Below are 23157 nucleotides of genomic sequence, written 5' to 3'. Positions count from 1 at the left end.
CATACCGGAAGATAGGTGATTTGTGTTTATGGTGTGACCGACAGAGAAATAGCGAGGGGTGTGTCTGCCTCTCGTCGCGGAAGCAAGGAACGTGCTGGTAAGGGCAGGGGGTGTGGAGAAAGCGGCTGACCAAACTGCATGGTAACAAGCGGGAGATTCCGGGAGGAGGGTTTGCGCGAACTTTCTTCGCCTCGCTCGTTCTTTTCCCTTCTCAGCACCATGAAGCCACCGTCGAGGCCGCGTTCAGCTCCTGCTCGCTATGGCCTGGGCCTTACAGCCCGAGTTTGGACAGAGCGAGAAAAGCGACGCCTTCTCCAAGCCTTGAGAGCTCAAGCTCATGCTCCGGGTCCCCTGCGGCCAGAACTGCTGAAGAAGTACCTGCCTTCGAGGGATGAAGCTGAGGTGGGTTCAGGCGTGGCCTTGTGATGGAGGGCAGGATTCGAACTTGGGCTGCCTGCGAGCTTCAGCATCCCTAGTACCGGCAAAACAATAGCCAGTGTGCTGGGTTGGGTGGGGGGTGGGGGATTCGTCTCTGTTTAGCAATGAAGTGAGTTTGGAGGTGGAAAGCTAGGTGGCCTTGAATGATTCGCAACAGGGCATTTGAGCGAGCTCCATGCTCTTTCCAGTTCTTGAGGGTGAGAAGATTAAGACTGCTAGCAAAGAAAGGATGCAAAGCGAGTTTACAACCTGTACATACATACTAGGACTTGCAAATTCTCATCCTGCCACAGAGATAGTGGGCTATAAGCTCATGTTTAAGACTTCGCCTTCTTGTATATTTATTTAAACGCTTTTTAAACTGCCTTCTAGGATAAACTGTCCTAAAGTGGCATACAACAAAAAACAAAATACAATAAAATAATTTTTGAAATAGAAGTTACAAAAAAAATGACCTCAACTGACAGGTGTGAGTAGCTATTGAACCCAAAAAAAGAAAAGTTACCCATGTTTAACCATAAGAAATATACCAAAATCCACAAGAAAGTACTACTTTTACTAGGGCCAACCAAAATGTTACCAAATGCTGAGCAAGGTTTTGAGTTCTACAGAACTTTTTGTAAAGGTTAGATGTTAATCAGAGCAGGGTGGGGGAAAAGAAAAAGGGTTGCTTAGTATTGAAACCATAAAGTCTTGAGCTGGATTTGGCTCCTCTATGTGTTATGCAGCTTTCAGGTTATACCTAGGAATACTGGGGCAAAAAAACACCCACTCTACCTTATTCTTCCCCCTCCACTTTTGAAAATATAAAATCCAGCAGTTACCCAGGTTTGTCTCCAGCCTTTAGCAAAACACACAGGATCCTTGTTAAGTACAGAAACCCCGTTCATGATGGATTTTAGGCAATACAATTATTCCTTGTGTCTGACAGATACAAATATGACAAAGCATATAAATACTGTTCTGACTGCAGAGTTTCTTATCGGTGCCTTAAAGAAATCTCCCAAGTATGCGTTGGGGGAATTTTTTATATCTTCTGAAAGTAGGATGCCACCTTTCCTAAAGCTCTCCATGTATAGTCTTTAAGATGTGCTGCTGTTGCAGATCGTGGAATTTGTGGACCTGCTGAAAGAGCGTGTGGCAAAGGAAGCAGTCAAGGCACAATACCGATATCGCCAACGTAAACAGAAAGATGCCCCCATTCCAGCACCTATTGAGGTATGAGAAGATTAAAATTGTAGATGACGAGATATGGCATAGAGTAGACTGAAAGCTATTTATATCTCTGTGTGACATTTTCTTTTTCTAGGTATGGATCGAGTTAGCTGAGAAATTGACAGGTTGCCTTGAGGATGCTGTGACAGCTGCTTTTTCCCAGGTGAGAGTGGTGTATCTTCTATCATGTGATCTTAATATGATTGGTAGTGCTGTAAATGCAGTAATTTGGGAGACCCGTAAATCTCAGTGTGAAAAGTGCCTTGGAAACAGGCAGCGCTCTCAATGCCTGTCTTGGCCACACAGTCCATGCATACCTATGGCTTAAGCCTTTTCAAAAAGAGATGTAGTGGTGCAAAATGCAATCTGCTTTATAGAAAATCCCTGACTGCTTGGAGTTTGTGACAATGAGTAGGCACCCTTTGTAGCGTGGAGTATCTGTTGCCTTGTGTATCTTTTTCTACCTACCAGGTTATGACAATTGCATCTGCTGAGCCACTCTGCTTGCTCCATTCTGTGCCCCCAAAGCCTATAGAGATAAAAAATGCTCGATGTTCATCTCCAACCCTTCAAAATGAGAATAGGAAAGCCAATGAACAATCTCAAGAAGTAGCTATATCATCAAATGAAGAAGAGCTAGCCCCTGCAGAAAATGGTAGATTCCATGTGGATTTTGAAAAGATCTACAAGTACCTCTCAGTGATCTCACGTGGATCTAAAGCACCAGAACTCCCGCCGGGTGGTAAGTCAGGACAGGATGACTAGAAATAATGTGCAGCTACTATATTGCACTTCGTAAGGGATCTAGAAATACAAATCTGAGGCCTTCATAATCATATCCCACTACACAAATGTGCTTCTAGATTCCTTCACTTAACCTTTCTCTAGACAAACTCAAGTTTTTTAATCATAGGCAGTTACATTGGGTTTGTCCTTGCATTTCTAGTTAGTGGAGACAGGTAGATACTGCTTCTGTTTGAAATTTCAAAATCCAGAAGTCCTTTCCTACACTGGAGGCACTCTTGTTTGGATATTGACTTAGTCATATATAGAGGAGATCCATTTGAATCAGTGGAACTTAAATTAGTAATAACTAAAGTTACATTGATTTTAATGCGTCTACTCTGAGTTTGACTTTGTCTGGATCTAGCCCAGTGTTCCTGCACTAGGGTGTGACTAACGCTGAATCTTTTATCTCTTTCTTACCAGGCAGACATTTTATTTACCCAAGCTTTTTAATCCATTAATGTTAACTGCTGTCATTATCACCCCCACCCCTTTACTATTCTATTGATCTTCTCTACATTTTATTGTACTGTTTCACTTTTTAAAGCTTCTCTGATAGCTCTATTGGTATCCTACAAAGAGTAGGATACTAATGGAAGCTTTTTAAAAGTCTAATTCAGGGGTAGGCAACCTGATGCCCTCCAGATGATTTGGACTAAACTCCCATAATACCTGATCAATTGGCCCTGTTGCCTGGGGCTCATGAGAGTTATAGTCCAAACCATCTGGAGGGCATGAAGTTGCATGCCCCTAGCCTAATTGTGGTGGGGCATAGGAAAGGAAACAAGGAAGATCTCTTATCTCCGATTGCTGATCAGAAATAAGAGATTTTCACTGGGGAATTGCTTGCATGTGGGGAAGCTGGCAGGCTGTATTGGCACCCCGCAGTGACCTGTAGTTTCCCCATCCCCGTATTAAAATCTAATCAGCTTAGGAGCTGATGTGGGGGAAGTGGAAAATATACTACTTTCTTTGCCATGTCTGCTGGAGGACAGAGGTACAGAGACAACAATCTGAGAACCTGCAGTAGGCAAACGGGGGCCAAAAGACCATAAGTATGGTTCTGTCAAGTTGTAGTTAAGTCTTACTCTCCTTTCCATGTTTTACTTGCTTTCTGCAGAGTCAGCTGTGCTTCTGGATTTGTTATTGTCACTACCAGAAGAACTGGGCTACTTGGACTTTAAAAAACTGAAGAGCCATATGAACAAAAGCTATATTGAGTTAAGTGCCCGCTATACAGGTGAGAAAAGCAGAACCAAAACAGAGGCTGGCCAGCCTGCAAACAATAGTGAAGAGCCAAATGATACATTTCTCCATGCGCCACCAGCCACCAGCAGCCTTCCACAACAGCAAGAGGGTACTAGTTCTCCTGCCTCTTCCAAAGGTGATACAGCACCAGCATCTGGCATGGACTGGAAGACTCTGGGAATCTGCCCTTTGAATTCATTCTTGTTTCCCTTGGATATTCTAGCACGAAAAGGAGAGAGTTTAGATTAAGGGAATTGGATTCTATGCTATCACATGCCTGCAGTGAACTTTGTGTCTTGGAACACTTGTTGAAAATATTCCTAAGACTGGAAGAAGCCTGAACAGCTCTGTGTTTATCCCAGGCATGGTCCCCTCACTGTGGCTCTTGTAGCAGGATTGTGTTTAAGGAGCTTGGCCTGCTCTTTACATCTTGACTCGTGGACTTCATATTTGTAAATGGACCGTGTATGCAGCTTTGTCTTGTCTTAATGTTTCTTCTCTCTAGAAATTGTCAGGTTTTTTTCATCAGTTGCTATTGGAAAATTGATCTGAGCTTAAGAAGGTTTCTGCTCATACCACTGCTGATGCCCTGAATGTCTTATCCTTGTTCTTGCATTAGATTGTTTCAGATGTTGTGGTTGGTGGAACAAGTGGTCTTAGATTATTCCTGAGTTACAGTACAGTTGGAATGCTTATTCTATACTATGAAAAATACCAACTGATGGAGTTTATTAGGAACCAATAAATCTCATGAAACTTGCCACGTACCTTTTAAGATAGATGTTACCTTGAAAAGGCCTGGATAAGGCTGCATGACTTTTATTGCCTGACTAGGAAATAGGTGCAGAAGATCTTCCTGTGTTAATTTCTGCCAGAATCCTATTATATGGTTACTTTTAAGCATTGCTTTCTGAAGCATTTTCGTTCCTTCCAAGCTTGGTTTAGGTAAAATTACTAGGAAAGCTTAAAGGGCCTAGGGCTCTCTCACTGAAGCATATTGCAAAAAATATGTAAAACTCCTGAGTTGAGGTAAACTATCACAAACAGTCTTAACAACATGCATAAATGACTGAATTGGTATTGCAACTGCTATATTTGTATTAGCTAAAGGTGCAATCATTTTTAAAATACTTTGCATGCTACTAAAAGATAAAGTTAGTATATGACAGCACAGAAATATTGATCCTGCAGGAGCTTGCATCAAAGTTTAAGCAGCCATATAGTATTAGGAAAACAATTTATTAAGGAGATGTGTTCATATACCTAGGCATAAACAGATTTGTAACTTCTCACAGTTGTATTTGTTGGGGGAGGAGAGAATGCATACTTAACAAGTACCATACAACATTACTTCATTAGCAGCTTAAGTGAATATTTTTTTCAAACATAAGTCATTCTGTTTTGGAAAAGTACAATGAATTTATTTCAGTCACATGATCTTGTTGACTAGGGAAACCAGTTCTAGGTCCTAAGATTGCAACAGGGTGCATATAGAAGATTAGGGGCAGAGACTAACTTGATACTCAAGCTAGGTGTGTGTTACTTGTTTTTCACTTGTCTTTTAAGAGGCTTCTCTTGATCACGCTACCCATGAGTCTTGAGAACCTAAGAAACATACAAGTCCTAGAACACTTGTGTGTCACCTTTGTAAACTAAGAAATTCAGGGCAGTTGTTAGAAACATCAAGAAGTCAGTCAGTTTTGCTGCTTTGAGAGCGGTAAGTGGTGTTGCTTGGTTCACCTTTCTCAGGCATGCATTTACTACTAGTCATTAGGTAAAGTCCAGTGTGATGCTTTAAGGAAGTAAACAACTCCTTCCTTAAGTTTGTTTTTTAGCCATTAGTACCAGATATGGATGTTGTTTAAATCCAGCATGGTAGCAAAAAGACGGATATTCTGCCATGACAGCTTCAGGTAGTTGCAAGGCTCATAATTCCAATGCAGTAATGGAGCAATTTTGTTTTAAAACTTGACTTTGTGTTCATCTCTTGGAATATGACAAGCAGGTTGTCTGTAATTGTGGAAAATGTCCTATGTACTTTGTTTTACTGCTAAAGAACAGAGCAATCCTGGAACTAGCATGCTGCACTTCAGTACTGAAAACCTATATACTGATCATCTATGGAAGAAGTTGTTTCCCAAATGGCATTGTAGAATACTTTGTCCTTTTATAAGAATAAAATGGTGCCCAGAATTCTCAACACAGTTCAAATTGCTCCTCCATTTTCTTTATCAGCTTGAATACAGGAGTGCAGAGATGCCTAAAGAGCAAAACAAACAAGTTATGTACAGGAAAGCAGGGGAGCATTTCAGCCATTTAGAAGGGACATACAAGGATTTACGGTGGATCTACTATTACTACAACTTTATTTTTTTAATAGAATGTTGGCCTGTAGTTTAATGTATTTTTCTTTGAGAGGTGTGAAAGGAAGACACATTTTCAAGTGTTGAGGACTACAGATAATTGCTGAAGAGGATGTCGCTACTTCAAGGTACCTGTAATCTGCAATAACACTAGTCATCTGTGGACCTTGTTCCAGCCAACTATAATGCCCATCCTTTCCTCCTCCTCCTCCCACAAATTTGTACAGGAGCATAATGGTTGGAAAAACCTAGGGACAGATTATCACATTACCTGAAACAGAAATTGGTCTTTCCTCAATTGCCTGTAGAACTGCAGCACATAGGAATTGGCTCTCACTACCCTGGGATCAAAATCCAGAACACGTAGACCCACAAGGCTACGTGCTCTAGAAAGTGCTACATAAGCCTGGCCACATTCAAAGACACGAGACAGAGAGATCTCAGCACAATCAAGAGACATACCCTAGTAAAGGAAAAAGAATATAAATGAGTAAGGAAGCAAATACCAATTGAAACGGAGTATGAGCACTACAATTGTAGGAACATGCAGTATAATACCCAAATAGTTCATATATTTTAGGGGATAATGCAACTCAGGTATACTTTATCCCTGCATAACAAAAATTGCTGCTTCAGCAGTTGCAATTCTAGCTATAAGCTTTCTGTGCTCCCACCTCCACTCTTTTGCCCTTTAAAACTGATGCATACGAGAGATTATCCCCTTACATACTTTGTCCTCTGGCTGGGGGTGTTTCTAGGACAGCCATGGGTTTGAGAGAAATCAGTGTATAGGATTATTCTGCCCTGCATCTGTTGCACTGCTGATTTATAAATAATTGGAAAGAGCACAGCAAATAAGCAGGATTCGTGCAGATCCCTGCAAAGATGTGGGGCCTGACTGGTAACAGCCCAGGACAGTAGTAACTTTGGTAAAGGTAAAAGGTGTCCCCAACCAGTCATGTCCGACTCTAGGGAGTGGTGCTCATCTCCATTTCTAAGCCGAAGAGCCAGCGCTGTCCGAAGACGCTTCCGTGGCCATGTGGCCAGCATGACTGAACACCGAGGTGCACGGAACGCTGTTACCTTTCCTGCCGAAGCGCTACCTATTTATCTACTTGCAATTTCTTGCTTTCGAACTGCTAGGTTGGCAGGAACTGGGACTGAAGACGGGAGCTCACTCCGTCACGCGGCACTTGGGTCTCGAACTGCTGTCTGCAGTTCAGTGTCTTAACCACTAAGTCACCACAGTCCCTAGTAACTTTGGTAAGGACTTGTCCACTACTAACAGTAGTGTGACCTCTTTAAGCAATCTGAGAATTTGACTGTTCATATCAATAAACAAGTCCCTACCAGTAACTTTGGTAGGGACTTGTTTATCGATATCAACAGTCAAATTCTCAGATTGCTTAAAGAAGTCACACTACTGTCAGTAGTGGATCGCTATTGCTGCCTGAAGGGACCGCAGTGGCTTAGTGGTTAAGACGCTGAATTGCAGACCGGAAGGTCAGCAGGACAGCAGTTCGAGACCCAAGTGCCGCGTGACGGAGTGAGCTCCCGTCTTCAGTCCCAGTTCCTGCCAACCTAGCAGTTCGAAAGCAAGAAATTGCAAGTAGATCAATAGGTAGCGCTTCGGTGGGAAAGGTAACAGCGTTCCATGCACCTCGGTGTTCAGTCATGCTGGCTACATGACCACGGAAGCGTCTTCGGACAGCACTGGCTCTTTGGCTTAGAAATAGAGATGAGCACAACCCCCCAGAGTCAGATACGACTGGCTGGGGACACCTTTACCTTTTATTGCTGCCTGGGTTTCCTGCAGATATGTGGTGATGAGTCTAACCTGGCTCTTGTGGATAGAAATGGCCCAAGCAAGTTTCAGGGGCAGCTGGTGACGACTCAGATACGTTCCTCCTGGTCCCTTTAAAACCCATCGTTCCGGCCCAACAACATTAGTGACACCACACAGAAACCTCACTTTTGGCAGCCCTGCAGGGAAAAAGGAAGTCAGAGCCCAAAGCACTCCCATGCCTAGTATTAGGGGCAGGTAATCCCGCAACTATCACATTTCTTGGAAGATACTGCAAAGCAGGCCAGAGCTCCTCCAGTTGAGAAAGAGCAATAGTCAACTGGAATGCCAATAGCAGCGTTCTGGAATAGCAGCTCAATAACAAGACATGGCTGAATTAAAAACTGGATGACGAGAGAGAGCAACTACCTCTCCCCCAAAAATATTGTGGCACAGGAAACAGAGGTGTCCATGACCACAATAAAAACCTGTCTAAAGGAACAGTTCAGAGACCAGCAGACACTTCTTGATTTGCCCATCAGAAACCAACCTTTTCCTTCATTTTCAAATCCAATCACAACTCCGCGAGCCCCATTCACCAGCCCTTGGGACACGTCGAGGTTCTTGGTAAGCATCACCTAGTAAGAAGAAGCGTACAACTCACAAAGCAGGAATCCCCCCTGCCATTTCCCTGCCAGTATCCACAGCAGGCTAGAACTGCTACCAAAAATTAACAAGAATGCTCCCCGCCACATCCCTCAGGGGCATCCTTTTGGTTGAAGAGCTCAGATGATTGGATGCAGCTATTAAAGGCAAGGGGTCTCTGTGGCATTTCAGAAGGTCCAGCCTCCAGAGTTTGCTCATTTATTAATTACATTTCTATACCGCTCAATAGCCAAAGCTGTCTGGGCGGTTCCTAAAAGTGATGCAGAGCAACATGCTGTGTGGCCCACTGGAGGCAGATGGGAGCAATTTGGGCCCATGAGATGAAGCAGTTTCTATCTGTTCAACTGATATTCTAAGTTACCACATGAGGTCTGCCTGATGCATCTATGGCAGCACAGTTCACAGTTCCAACCCAGGAAGCTCAAAGCACAGCTAACCAGCTGCACTTTTATCAGACAGGATTAACAGAATAGGAGGAGGAACTGGACTTGCTTAGCTGGACCAAGGAGTCTGCAGTCCTGCCCAAGCTTGGAGCTCTGGCATTGCGAATAACAGTCAGCAATTACCTGTAAGTGTGAAAGTAACTCTCAGACTGACCATATAACAGACACTTGCTACAGAAACCAGCTCTTCCCATGGTGGTTGCAGTGGGGATGGATGACACAGGACTCTGGCACTAGTGCGAGAAGCAGGGGAGAGCAGAACCTTTTCAGCCAGAGCCAGATCCCACTGCCAGCTCAAGAACTGCCTCTAGCTGAGGCAGTGCTCAATGCTGTTTGCTTACCTGGGCACCTTGCTTGAGCTCAATAACGCTGCTTACGGGACACTGTGCATCAAGAGTTTTCACCAGCACCGGGTCACTGTCCACCGACTTGAAGGACCTTTGTTCGCCTAGAAAAGACAGGCACAGAGGTAGGAGCTTCCAGTCTCCATAGTCCTTAATGTCTTCTGAAAGGGCTGCTTCCCAAACGTCTCTCCTAAGAGCTGAGCTGCTTGTAGGAGATTCTGCTTATCCTTCCATGGCCCCAGGTGCTTTTTGCTCCACAGTATTGAACATAACAGACTCGGCATACCACTCCCAACACACAAACCCATGATCTCCCAGAATCCCAAATGGTAGGTAATATGTTTCCTATTCCTGCCACATCTGTGGCCTTTGGGCAGCAGCAACAGAACTAACCCTGCCTCTCCTTTGCCTCCTATGGAGATACATGTATGCCATTATTGTCCCATCACAAACTGGTGGCAGAATCCCAGGACAGAGAAACTTAAGTGTTGGTGGAAGTGGGACGCACTGCCTGATTCTACACCTCTCTGTCTCTCCACTCCAGCCATTGCACCATCCTCACCAGATAACTCCTGCAGCTGTCTGGCATTGGTGAGCTCCACATCATCTTTGTGGGTGCATAACCGAGTAGCCAGGATTCCGTCTCTCTCCACTCTGTGGGTAGCTGTCAGGGCCAGCTGTCTGGTGACCTCCTCTGTGCATCTGGCAGGCAGTGGTGGTGACATTTGAAATCAAGAGAGAACATGAGGTGCTTGGCATAGATACCCTACTGGCTGCATCCAGCTTACTGTTCTGTTCCATGCAATCAACGGGATCATAACTTCCATCAAAACATGATCAACTCTGACGGTGTTAACTGCCGTGTGTGTGTGTGTGTGTGTGTGTGTGTGTGTTTGTGGTGGGTGTACGCATGCGCATTCTGCCGCTATAACAACTCTAGAAAGCACCAAACTTTTAGCTAGGGGAGGAGCACAGTGCCTCTAAATCCCCCTGCCTATTGAAAAAGCCGATCCCCCCCCATTAGCCTTCCACAACCTGGTGTCCTCCAGATGTGGTTAACTACAACTCCCATCATCCCCAGCCAACTGCTCCAAACTGTTCCCCAAGGGACCAGACATCTATCAGCATTTCTCTATTGTTCCTCCATTCGAGGAGGACTAGGATCTTAAATAGAAGAGCTACTACAGCAAATTAAAGAGCTACTAGAGCAGGTCAGTCAGTGTTCAAACTTGACAGAAGCAACTATGAAGCAAGGGAGAGGGGGAAGAAGTAGAGGTTTCTAGATCAGCAGCAGGGAAGACACAGCCCCTCGCCTTTTTTTGTTCCCACCACCACCAGTCCTCCCACCCCATCCCAAAACCACCAGGGATCACACCCCTCCTGGCTGCAATAGCTGCTGCCGCTGCACTGCTAGCACCCCCCCCCCATGATTTTTCTCTAAAGCAAGGGATGCAGGAAGCTTTCTAAAAAAGCAAAATCACATGGGCTTTGCCGGTGGTGCAGTGATAGCGACTGCAGCAGGGAGGGGTACAACTCCTCGTGGGTTCCAGGGAGGGTGGAATTGGCCCCCAGGCCCCCAGAAGTTGCATACCGCAGCACTAGACATAGGTCATTTCATCCCAAGAGGTTAGACCCCTTCTCCTCCCAGCCAATGATTCCACTGAATGGGGAGATGGCATCTCACCTGCCCAGGCGGACAGTGTTCAGAAGAGAAATGAACTCCCGGTCAGTCTGTCTCCGCACCTCTGTCAGCTCCATGTTCAAGTGGATACACTTCCGCCAGCTCTTTGCCTGTGAAGGAGCACTCTGTGTTCAAACAGTAGGTCAGCCAGTGGCAAAGCATGTGGTGAGAAACAACGGCGGCAGCATACCTGAAAGCAGAATTTGGGCTGCTCAGTGGCTTTGCTGACTGGAGGCAGCTGCAAGAAGTCTCCACAGATGGTGAGTTGGATTCCTCCAAATGGATCCTCGCATTTCTTGACAGCTCTGCCAAGAAAGCAAAGGGTGAAGAGCCACCCTCAGGGAGACATTTCCACTTTGGCCCAGGAGAATGGGATGCAATCCCCTAGGAACTTGCCACGCTTATGCCACAGCAGCCAAACAAACTTTCCCACTTCATTTCCTGGACACACTCTCCGTCTCAGCTAAGCAAAAGCTCAGCAACATTACATGGTGCAATCCAGATTCCATGCACAAGGCCACAACTCTTCCAGGCGCATTAAGGCAGCCTTCCCCAACCTGTTGCCCTCTGGATGCATTGAACTCCAGTTCCCAGCATCCCCCAGGCCAACACATCTGCAGGGCACCAGGTTAGGGAAGGCTGCACGAAGGCAATGCTCCCTGCTAGAATCTCTAAGGAGTTTCAGAGGGCTAGGACATTTTGGAGTGAGGTCCACTAAAGTGGTATACAAGAAAAGCACTTCAGCACAACAACACTTCAAGAGTGCAAAGCATCACATTTTATGCATTGTGTTGCACTGGAAACATAAGCATAAGGGTTAAGATCCAGAGCTGAAATCTCAACTCATCTGTGAGCTGGCAGGATGACCACGCTCACTTAGCCACAGTCACCATCCCACTGTTTGTTATGGGATAACAGTGCCCTGCCTTTGCAAGACTGATGTAAAGATTTCAGAGACCATGTGCCAAGTACCTGGAGAAATTAGGAAAAGCTCTAACTTATTACAACCTCTCTCTCTCTCGTAACAATGAAGCTTCCACCTTTGTTCAGCCTAATACTAGCACAGCCTTCCCCAACCCAATACCCTTCCGATGTGTTAGATTATAACTCCTGTCATCCCCAGCCAGCATTGTACGTAGCTAGTATATAAGAATAGAGGGCAGCTCCTGCTCTTAAAAGCATATATAGTCTTGAGCGATCATTCCAAAGGCTTCTAAATCAGCCTCCCCAACCTGCGGCCCTCCAGGTGTGACCATGCTGGCCGCGGATGATGGGAGTTGTAATCCAACACATCTAGAGGGCACCAGGTTGGGGAAGGCTGTGTTACCCTGTATCAAGCTTCTGTTTCAATAGGGACAGGTAACATCTGGCCCAGCAGATGTGAGCTGCAGTCCAACAACACCATTGGCTATGCTGGCTAGGGCTGATGGGAGTTGCAGTCCAACAACAGCTGGAGGATCACAGGTTCCCATCCCTGCCTGACAACACTTGCACAAGCTCTGCATACAATAAGACAAGGAAAGCGAGAGATAGAATCCAGTTTACAGCCACAGAGAGTGGCAACAATGCTGGTGCTGTGTAGTTCAGCAACCCAGAGTGGAAAATCAGATGAGCCACTGCAGCGGGACAGGAACTCCCCTAGCTTGGTCCACATGGTGCTCAAAGAGTTCTTAGAACTGTGCACGTGGAAGGAAGCACAGGAAACAGGCAAAGGCATGAAGCCTCTGCCTGGAGGACAGAGATGGCGAATGTTGGCTGATGACTCTGAGAGGGCTATGGTGCTCCTAAGCCTAGGTGCAGGACTGAAGAGCACACACGGGCAACGGGGCTCTTCGATGGAGAAGCCAGCCTCACAATGCTCCAGAAAAACTGCTCCCTTCTTCTCCAAGAGCTCAAGCACGGGTTGCATCAAGAGCCTGCTTAGGCAGCCCTGGAAAGGGCCATGCAAGGCTTTGTGTTCAGCCTTATTAATACCCCCAAGCCCCATTCACACACGATTAGTGCAAGTGCAGGGATATCCCCAGGAAGGAAGGCTTCCTGCACACACCTAGCCACTGCCTCCAGCTTATCAAAGAACTCGCCCTCCACCATAGAGATCTCATCGATGATCAGGTGGTGGCAGCTCAGCCACTGCTGCCGAACCCCAGGCCTCTGAGCCAGCTCAATGCACTGACCCAGGGGTGCTTTTCCTGAACCAATACCTGCAAAGAGGAGACGGAGAGAGCATGTCAGTACCAGCATGAAGCTCTTTCTGCCCTCCCCTCCCGCCCAGGCTTCTTACTCCTGATTACCTGCAAAGGCGTGGAGCGTGGTGCCACCAATATGACATGCTGCCACCCCTGTGCTGGCTGTGGCATACGTGCTGTTTGGAGGAAGCGAGGCCACGATCTTTTTCAGCAGGAAGGATTTCCCAGTCCCTTTAGAAAGAGTAGCTGCCTTCAGAAGCGTACAACCTGGATTTCAGCTCAGCCATTCTTTCTCTGCCACTCATACTTCCCCCACTGCAACTGCCCAACAAATCAGAACCCTTAAGCAGCAAGTGTCATAACAACATAAGAGCCATGCTGGATCAGACCAAGGGTCCATCTAGTCCAGCATGCTGTTCACACTGTGGCCAACCAGGGACCCACAAGCAGGACACAAGCGCAACAGCACCCTCCCACCCATGTTCCCCAGCAACTGGTGTACATAGGCTCACTACCTCTGGTACTGGAAGTAGCACATAGCCATCAAGACTACTAGCCATCGACAGCCTTTTCCCCCAGGAATTTGTCTAACCCCCTTTTAAAGCCATCCAAACTGGTGGCCATCACTACTTCCTGTGGTAGTGAATTCCATAGTTTAACTATGCGCTGTGTGAAGAAGTACTTCCTTTTATCTGTCCTGAATCTCCCACCAATCAGCTTCATAGGATGGCCCCGGGTTCTAGTATTTTGAGAGAGGGAGAAAAATGTCTCCTTATCCACATTCTCTACACCATGCATAATTTTGTAGACTTCTATCTCCCCTTACCCTCCTTTTTTCCAAGCTAAACAATCCCAGCTGTTGTGACCTTCTCTCAGAGGGGAGATGCTCCAGCCCCTTGATCATTTTAGTTGCCCTTTTCTGCACCTTTTCCAGCTCTACAATATCTTCTTTTAGGTGTGGTGACCAGAACTGGACACAGTATTCCAAGTGTGGCCACACCATAGATTTGTATAGGGGAAGTACAATATTGGCAGTTTTATTCTCAATTCCTTTTCTAATTATGCCTAACATGGAGTTTGCCTTTTTTACAGCGGCTGTACGCTGGATTGACATCTCCATTGAGCTGTCCATTCAGCTTGTCAGATGCAAAACTTGCTGGGCTGGGAATGTGGCATCTAGGTTGTGATCCTAGGTCAACTTAAGAGGGGGTCATGTTCCATGGAACTTACCTCTGAGTAAACAAGCTTAGGACTGTACTGCAATTAAGGACAGATCAGGGCTCAAAGAAATTTCTCCCTGCTCCCCAAACAGAGAGATCATTAGAACCACCAAGTAAGTTTCCAGAGAAGCTAGTGAGCATTATCCATCCGAAAGAGAGCCAGTGTGGTGTCGTGGTTAGAGCAGGGGTCCCCAGTGTGGCGCCCATGGGCACCGTGGTGCCCGTGGGGATCTCCAGCAGTGCCCACAAATATTTCCATTCCCTTCCCCCTTCAAAAAAAAAAAAAGTTTTAATAGACGCTTTGGAAAACATCAGGGTAATCTTTTTATCCTTTTCTAGCTTCTGGCCTTCCTCTTTTTTCTCCCATCTACCCCTGTGCCTTGCCATTTCCCCCTTCCTTCTAGCCTCACTATTCCCCCACCTCTTTAGCTCACTGTTTCTCCCCTCTTCCAGCCTCCAGGCTTCCTCTTTCTCTCTCCTCTACCCTTTTGCCTTGCTGTTTCCCACTCCTCTAGCCTCACTGTTTCTCTCCACCCCATCACCTCTTTGGCTCACTTTTAACTAGCCAGGCCCCATGGAAGCCATTATATGACCAGCCACATCCTCTGTGGGAGCCATTTTGTGATTGAGAAATTGCTGTGGGCACAAATTCCCAAATGTGCCCACAGGTCCAAAAAGGTTGGGGACCCCTAAGTTAGAGTGTTGGACTAGGACCTGGGAAATCCAGGATGGAGCCATTACAACCTCTATCCTGTGGAGGCATACTCACGCCTCCTTGGACCATCTTTTCTCACCAGCACTGCCTGTGAAGAACACATTCTTTCCACTCAGCACTGCACTCAGCACCAGTGACTGTTCCTGGGACAGGGTTGCTCGGGAGCACATCGACCAAGGCTTCTTCACCTGCTGCCTTTCAGCTACCTGAAAGGAAGTCTCACACTGTGACTCAGCACTCTTCCCCAGGCAGAGGGCACAACTGAATCTCTCTTGTGAGTGTGTAGGGGGGTGGGGGATGCCTCTCTATCCAGAGGCATAGCAGCTTGACTCTCACTTGGCCCCAAACATTCAGCTTACCTTCAGTAATAGATTCAAACATTTTGGAAGGAAACAGCTGCCTAAATGAGGAACTGGGATCAAACCAGCCCTGTCCCCCTGAGAGGGCTGACATTATTCTTTTTACCAGATGCTGTTCATTTAGCAACAGCTTGATGTACAGGCATCATTACCTGCTAATGCTCATCTCCAGGATCAAACACATAAAGACATCTTATACTGAAGCAGGCCATAAGCCTATCTAACTGAGTTTTATCTTCCCTGACCAGTGGTTCAGTTAGATAATTTTAGACTCCTTGTCTTATGAGGGTCTTCAGATGTCAAGGTGTATTACTTCATTTACATCAAAGTATGTGAAGCCAGCCCTGCATTATTTTAGGCCACCTGAGTGCCGCGTGACGGAGTGAGCTCCCGTCTTCAGTCCCAGTTCCTGCCAACCTAGCAGTTCGAAAGCAAGACATTGCAAATAGATAAATAGGTACCACTTCAGCGGGAAAGGTAACAGCATTCTGTGCACCTTGGTGTTCAGTCATGCCAGCCACATGACCACGGAAGCGTCTTCGGACAGCACTGGCTCTTCGGCTTAGAAATGGAGATGAGCACCACACCCTAGAGTCGGACACAACTGGTTGGGGACACTTTTTTTTTTTTTTTTTACTCATTCTTCTGAGTGTGGCCCTAGACTTCTGCCCCAAAGTCCAGCCCCAATGGTACCTCTGACTCTGACTGGCAGCAGCCTCTGCATGCATTCAGACAGAGGTCTTTCCAGCCCAGCCACTGGAGAATCTTTCCAGTGGAGAAGCAGGGAATTGTGAACTCAGGACCGTCTACTGGCAAGGTAAATGTTCCATAACTAACAAAAAAAGAATAGTGCTGGATCAGAACAAAGGCCTGTCTGGCATTCAGCATCCTGTTTCCACAGTGGCCAACCCAGATGTCTATGGAAAGCCCACAAGCAAGCCATGAAAACAATGGTCCTCTGCTGGTTGTGTTCCCCAGCATACTGCCTCCGATACTGGAGGTATTATACAGCCATCCTGACTAGTACCCATTGATAGCCTTGTCCGCCATTAAATGATAGCCCCCCTGAAAGTTTCACTTGCTGATTTCTTCAGATCATCCTCCTGTGAAGGCACAGAAGCTAGCCTAGCGGATTGTTTATTGGTAAATTGACAGCCCTACCCTTAAACCAGTATCCTCATCACCAGAATATTGTTTACAAGCTGCTAGTTTATATATTTTTATGAATGCAAGTAAACAGTGTTGTTGGCAAAAATATGTCTGCAGACCAAATAATACTTCTGCCAGCTAACCTGGCACCACTTCTGATCCATGGGTATGACAGCGATCACAGACTCATTCTCTTCTCCCTGCACCTACAACTAGAGAAAAGGGTAGCAATACTCACACAGCAAACACTTGAATGACTGGATGAATACAAGCACACTCATTTTGGCATACGTCCCCAACCATGCAGAGCCAACACATAAAACACCACCAGACAGAGCTTAATTTAAACAAGTGTGAACGAAAGATCAGATTTGGAACATGCAAGGTAGCGACATTTAACAAAGATATACCAAGTGAATTTCCATCCTGTTATATAGCCACAGCCTGGCCCCCGGGGCATCACAGCAGAAGATGCAGTTTCCTGGCCAGAAATTGACCTTTAGAAATGAACTACTGCCCTTACAGGCAGATATAACTCTTAGCTCAGCCTTCCCCAACCTGGCGCCCTCCAGATGTGTTCAGGATGCTGGGAGTTGCAGTCCAGCACAGCTGGAGGCACCAGGTTGGGGAATGCTGTCTTCGCTAGCCTGCACGTTCAGTCAGAAGTCTCTTACCTGCTTCCCATCCAGCGGTTCGCTCCGGACACGCTTCCGAGACGCACAGCCTAAGGTCTGGCCTTTCACCGGGGTGGCTGCAACATCAGCCAGCGCTTGTCGGACACTCGCCTGTTTCAAGTCGCGGGCCTGCACCGGGCTGACCGTGTCGAACGTGCGTGGCAGGCTACAGAGAAGCCTTGTCCGCTCAGCCACGGGGCCGGTCCCCTCCCGCGTGGCTTCGAACTTGATGCGCAGCGTCTGCACGAAGCGACGCAACCGGTCCGGAGGACAGTTCGAGAGCAGCAGCTGCACGTGACTGGGACCTGCTGGACCCAGTCGGATCGAGCTCTTCCCGTCCTTCACGAAACGTGTGAACAGCCGCACTTCATCCCGTCGCAAGGGGAAGCTCTGGGCACGCCCTGGGCCGCAGGCAGCCGTCACTTGCAAGACCAGTTCGCGGAACTCGTCCCGGCCCAGCGTGACCCAAGCATCGCGGAGGAGGGCTCGACTCGGGGCAACAGCTGCACCCAGGCGCTCGATGGCCACCGTGCAGCGAATCCGCCCGTCCAATTCGGAGCCTGGTTGCATTCTTCTCTGCGTGTAGACCAAGGGCCAACGCAGAAATACTGGAGGAGACCGAGACAGGATAAAACTGAGGGCATGTGCAGATGGGCCAGCTTTAGAAGGCACCTGCCGCCGCCTCTAGGTCCGCCTTTCGCTCCCCCTGGCTTTTTGCTTCTGCCGCAGACGGATTCAAACCTACAGCACTTGTCACAGCAGCCAATCAGCGCATTGGGAGCTTTAACTTCTCAGCCAATGAAAACAGAAGGGGCGGGGTCAGACTCCCCAGCACAACCAGACCACGGCCTGTGACCGTTTACCCAGTTGCTAGGATACCGAAAGGCGGGGGAACGCCACGCATGCGTAGAAGCGGGCAGGTGCGGACGCCGGGCGGCCTTCGAACGCCGCTCCAGACAGCCGCAGCGCATGGCGGGGTCGAAGGGAGGCGCAAAGGAGCCGCTGGACCCCGTGAGTCAGAACAAGATCTTCTGCGAGACGATCCGGAAGGAGCTGCGATGCCAGCGGCTGCAGACCGAGTACACCCCGAACCCGCTGCTCAAGGGTACGGGGGTGCAGCGCAGGGCTGGACCGGGCAGCTAGCCGGGAGGGGGCGGCGGCCGGACGTGAATCTCAGGGCCGCCCCAAGAGCAGTTGGGTGCCTGAGGTGAAGGCTCCCTCCTTCCACGTACAAACGCCAACCGGACCAGCAGTTGAATTTCAGGACGAAACAGCGTCCTCCACCACACCAGAGAGCAGCAAGGGAGCCTGGCGCAGCCTTTCCCAACCAGGCCCCCTCCAGTTGCATTGGGCTACAACACGCATCGTCCCCAGCTAATTGGCGGGGGGTGATGGGTACTGTAGTCCAACACCCCTGGAGGGCGCCCGGTTGGTCTAGCACATGCAGGGCAGACTACATGGCCCACACAGCTATGTTCGCGAAGGGGGGAACGGCCAGGGGCCTAGGAGGAATGGCTGGCGGAGCTGCCCTAATCCCCAGCATCCGTTGCCTGAGGCAACCGCCTCACTCCACCCCATGGTAGGTTCAGCTCAATGAGCATATGAAGTTGGGTCTTACAGATCAGGGCTAAGGTAAGCCTAAGAGCACTTACCCCAGTTTGTTGTGGCATTACCTTTCTAGGTAAGCACCATGCCTCCCTTATATCTCAAAATGCACCTTAACACCAAAGTGGAGATATGAGCTGCAATCCTATGCAGAGCTCAACATGCCTAACCCTCCTTAGAATCGGACTGCATGGGAGCCCTCTTGGCTGTCATATAGGCCAGCTCTCAGCTCAGGTCCAGACAGAAGTCAGTTGATATCCATGGAAGAGAACTATCTGCTTTACCATCTTAGCAGTTCTCTGTGTATGAGAGGTTGTAAGCCAAAGGTTCAATCAAGGACACTAATTGAAAACAAGTATGTAAATACTTGCTGTACCACACAAGAGTATTTTTTATCACAACAGATTAACAGGGCTACCTCTGAAAATGGACAAACACATTACAGAAATCCTATCCTGGTTAACCTTTGGCTGAGGTGTCAGTCTTTCTTTAAAACAATGAGCAAGCTTTGGAGAGTTTTCAGTAGTTGTAGTTCTTCCCTTTTCTCTCCCCCCCCCCCCTTAAATTATGCATCATTAACTACAATACATCCTTGTGGCAATTCTTGAAACCTGCATTTACGAAAAGGTGTTCCTAGCTGAATTCCTGCCAAAAAGGGGGTATGCATGTGTGTATATTGGCGGGGGGCAGGGGAGGGAGAGAAGAGGGATAACTTTCTAGCTTTGTTCGTCCTGGCTCCTCCACCCCTGGTCTTGCTTAAGGTCCACTAGAGCCTAATTTGCATTATTGTGCTTTTGCCTTTAGTTCACACCTTAACTGGAAAGCCTATGGCTTGGCATGATAACTTAGATGAGCCTGCAGATGGTAAGAAGCCCTTGCCTTTAAACATTTTTAAAATGTTTAGTTAGTGAAGCAGAAAGTAGTCAACACAGTTTAAGAAATGCTTTCCAGCACAAATCAGAGAGGGCAAAGTATAGCACATGGGGAAGTCTAAACATCAAATTTTCCTCTTTAAACCCAAAAGCCAGTGCATGCTGCAGTGGAATGTCATCAGTTGATAGATCCTAAAGCTCAAGGAATACAAAAAAAATAGGGATTATCTTTTATTGGACCAATTTATGTGTATTCTGGAGCATTTAAACGTTTGAATTAAGCAAAATTCTGCAAATGCTTGTACAAGGAAAATGCAAATACTTTGTAGTTAGCTAGAAATGCTGTACTGCCAACATTATGCAAGCATTAATAACAAAAATAACCCACAGATCAAGAAACAAATGTAGGATATGCTTTTATCTGAAGCAACTAGTGTTTAAAATGGTAGAAGCAGAATGCTTGGTCAAGCTGGAGCATTTGGAGCAACTTATCTGGTCATACAGCAATACCATCAAACGTTACTTCTCCCAACTCTTTGCCTACCTTTGCAGTAAGAGTATGCCTTTCTAATGGTTCTGAGACACAAATGTTACTAAACAGGCTGAAATGCCTTACTTCTGGATAGTGGTTTCAGGTGAGGCATAGACTCAGTTGAATTCATTGACTAACTTCATTGTTGTCTTGAAAGGCTAGTAGATCAAACCCAATGACAGTGCCATTTTAGAGCAGAGCACAATACATGTGCAAATTCCCAAGCCATTGCACAGTCTTTCCTGTACCCCTGTGAGCCAGGAACAGTCAGCAGCACAGTGTTGGAGAGGCCAAGTCTGACTATACTGTAGTTAGACACCACTGCCTCCCCACCTTCTGTCCACATCTGCTGCCTGTGCCACTTTTGGCACCAGTACCATAGGTTCATAGAATCATAGAATAGTAGGGTTGGAAGGGGCCTACAAGGCCATCGAGTCCAACCCCCTGCTCAATGCAGGAATCAAAGTCAGAGCAACTATAGGTTGCTAATGCAGGTATGGATCCCCACTCACTCCCCCTCTCCCCGCACCCGCTCTTAAAATATAAATCTGAGGGTAGAGTTGGACACAATTCCTAAGCCAGGAACATGTATAGTCTTTATCTTTAAATGTGTCAGCCTATCCTAAATCAACAGAAATGGATTTCTTCAACCTCCATTATGCAAGATGTTGTAGTGACCAAAGTGCATTTTTCTAATAAAAGACAGCCCATTTGCCTGTCTTAAAGGTGAGATGTTCACTGAAGGCCTTTTTGCAAGCTTCATTCTGTTGTCATGCACGTGTCTATAGAACAAGACTGTGGCAAAATAGGCCCCAGCATGCAAGAACTGCACTATTTGGAGAAGAGTGGTTTCTTGGAATCTACAACTTGTGACAGGGTACAAAACTTGTTAGAATTGTTAGGGAACAAGGTGTCAAACAAAAACACTTTCAGTAAGTAGTTTAAATGTAACAGTAGCTAGATCAGAAATGGGGGAGAACAGAAAGGCATAAAACAATTAAATATATGGGTAAAGATATGAGCGTGTCCTGGCTAACTTACAGCCTTGCTATAACGTTCACTTTTCTCTGTAATGGATTATTATTGGTTTTGCCATTACATTTTGGCAATTCAACACACACACACAAATATATTTTCTTCCCATTCTTATTCATGAAACAAGCAAGATGCAAATGGCACCAAAATAAGTGTCCAACCTATTTCACAGGAGGAAACAGTAACATGCTCAAAGCATCTAAGAGACTGGCTAGCAAGTTGATTATTATATGATGATAAATGTTGTACTATGGGTTAAATCCAACGTTGTGCCAGCAGACTTCCACTAGCACAACAGGACTTTCTCCCTCTCTTCCCTGCCTGAAAATCTGCTGGGGGGTGGGGGTGGTGTCCTAGCCTTTCAGAGCAGATTTTGAGGGAATGGGGGGTGGGGGGCTGCAGGGGCAGGAACTGTCCTGGTTCCACTAATAGAACTACTTCGATCAGTGGAACAACACAACTGGGTTCAACACACTGTTTTTACATTCTATTTTCATATAAAAATTCAAGGGAGGGTTTAACCCTGAAACACAGCATACAAATACTGAAATATGTTGCTGTGCATATGACTTTTAATGCTTTGCTCCCAATCTAAATAAATTGAATCCAACAGCTAAATTCCTGAAGCTTATTCATCATGCTGCTCTTGAACCGACCAAGAAATACACAGAACCTCAAACAGAAAGTCAAGAAATTGGCTGGTATTCCACACCTTTGGTGAGTGGAGTTTCAAGAAACTTGTGAGGAGATAAATGTTGCAGGGATGGCCATAAAGGTATTAATCTAAGATCCTAAGAAACTTAATTTTATAGAAATATCAAATAATGTTGAACCATTATAGCAGAGGTGAGGAATCTTTTTCGGCCTGAGGGTTAGATTCCATTTTGGAAAAGCTCGGGGGGGGGGGTGCATTCCAGTGGTGGGTGGGGCCAAAGGGGTTACACAAGCAACAATGGATGGGCCTGAAAAATCCAAAAGAAACCCCACCCTAAAGTCAATTGTTACCCATCTATAATAGGAAGCATGTCTACTCAGAAGTAAACATCAGCATCATATGTATTTCACAAGCAGAGGAAGCCTCTGCAGGAAAAGGTTCAGAAGGAAGCAGGACTGAAGCACTCTTATCGGAGATAAGCAGCTGATGAGAGATAAAAGAGCTTTCTCCTCTGTGGCAGATGGGGCAGGGCCAGAGGAAGAAGCTGCTGGGTCAGATGGGGAACCCCTGTGGGCCTTATCAGGCCCACGGGCCAGAAATTCCCCATCCTTGCATTATAGGGTAAGTCTGAAAAGATTATAGGTAGTATCTGCTGGACTTCCAGAATCAAGACATTTCACCAAATGGGGATGGGAAGAGAGTTTCAGTGAAGTACACAATTCCTCATTCCTCCTTTATCCAAATGTCCTTATAATCTCTTTCACAGGTCAGTATCAATCGGAATGACAATAGGCTATACTTCCCAAGTCGGAGCACTGAAATCACCAAATACATGGCAGCTATGTGGCGGCTGAAGGAGATGACAAAAGATAAGAGATAAGAACATAGCAACATTTAGCTTACTGGAAGGACCACAGACACCCATTTACGGTTTCTGACCTGCATGATCCCCTCTCCTAACTGCAGCAGGATACAAAGTAGAGGTTATAGGCAAGGAAGATCCCTTGCAGTTTCATCCTTGCAATAAAGTTGTTCCTCCTGCCTTCCTGTATTTATTTTATACATGAGAAGTCCATTTTCATGGTGGGTGAATAGGAAAATCTGTTCCCCATCCAGAAGGAATTGTATGAGCTTCAGCTATTCATGCAGTGTTTTGATGGTAGATCACCCAGCTTCTGAATGGGGGAG

At 46.6% G+C, this 23157-nt stretch overlaps 3 protein-coding genes across 4 annotated transcripts; 2 read left to right on the top strand and 1 right to left on the bottom strand.

Annotated features, from left to right (window-relative positions):
- Position 1: 1 nt before the first annotated feature.
- SNAPC2 (small nuclear RNA activating complex polypeptide 2) lies at positions 2 to 5895 on the top strand. Of its 2 annotated transcripts, XM_084852823.1 has the most exons (6): positions 2 to 97; positions 216 to 402; positions 1543 to 1656; positions 1748 to 1816; positions 2125 to 2395; positions 3560 to 5895. In XM_084852823.1, the coding sequence occupies exons 2-6, from the start codon at positions 220 to 222 to the stop codon at positions 3934 to 3936; spliced, it is 1014 nt and encodes a 337-aa protein (XP_084708949.1). In that variant the 5' UTR covers positions 2 to 97; positions 216 to 219; the 3' UTR covers positions 3937 to 5895. The 2 variants fall into 2 exon arrangements, with proteins under 2 accessions (XP_084708949.1, XP_084708948.1); XM_084852822.1 differs by having other exon boundaries at positions 2 to 402; positions 3560 to 5889.
- On the bottom strand, positions 5079 to 18025 carry PIF1 (PIF1 5'-to-3' DNA helicase). The gene is made up of 12 exons (XM_084852818.1): positions 17271 to 18025; positions 15168 to 15294; positions 13259 to 13384; positions 13015 to 13168; positions 11158 to 11272; positions 10971 to 11077; positions 9849 to 9988; positions 9284 to 9390; positions 8384 to 8471; positions 7888 to 8033; positions 6322 to 6513; positions 5079 to 5947 (listed from the first exon to the last, which is right to left on the bottom strand). The coding sequence occupies exons 1-12, from the start codon at positions 17838 to 17840 to the stop codon at positions 5894 to 5896; spliced, it is 1926 nt and encodes a 641-aa protein (XP_084708944.1). The 5' UTR covers positions 17841 to 18025; the 3' UTR covers positions 5079 to 5893.
- Positions 18026 to 18172: 147 nt separating this feature from the next.
- Positions 18173 to 23019, top strand: CFAP144 (cilia and flagella associated protein 144). The gene is made up of 4 exons (XM_084852817.1): positions 18173 to 18375; positions 19680 to 19739; positions 21928 to 22031; positions 22736 to 23019. The coding sequence occupies exons 1-4, from the start codon at positions 18240 to 18242 to the stop codon at positions 22847 to 22849; spliced, it is 414 nt and encodes a 137-aa protein (XP_084708943.1). The 5' UTR covers positions 18173 to 18239; the 3' UTR covers positions 22850 to 23019.
- The last annotated feature ends 138 nt before the right edge of the window (positions 23020 to 23157 follow it).

This window comes from Heloderma suspectum, chromosome 4 (genome assembly GCF_057233095.1).
Source record: "Heloderma suspectum isolate Gila_16-S chromosome 4, 16-S_ref, whole genome shotgun sequence".
NCBI lineage: Eukaryota > Metazoa > Chordata > Lepidosauria > Squamata > Helodermatidae > Heloderma > Heloderma suspectum.
This window is presented reverse-complemented; position numbering and strand designations above follow the sequence as displayed.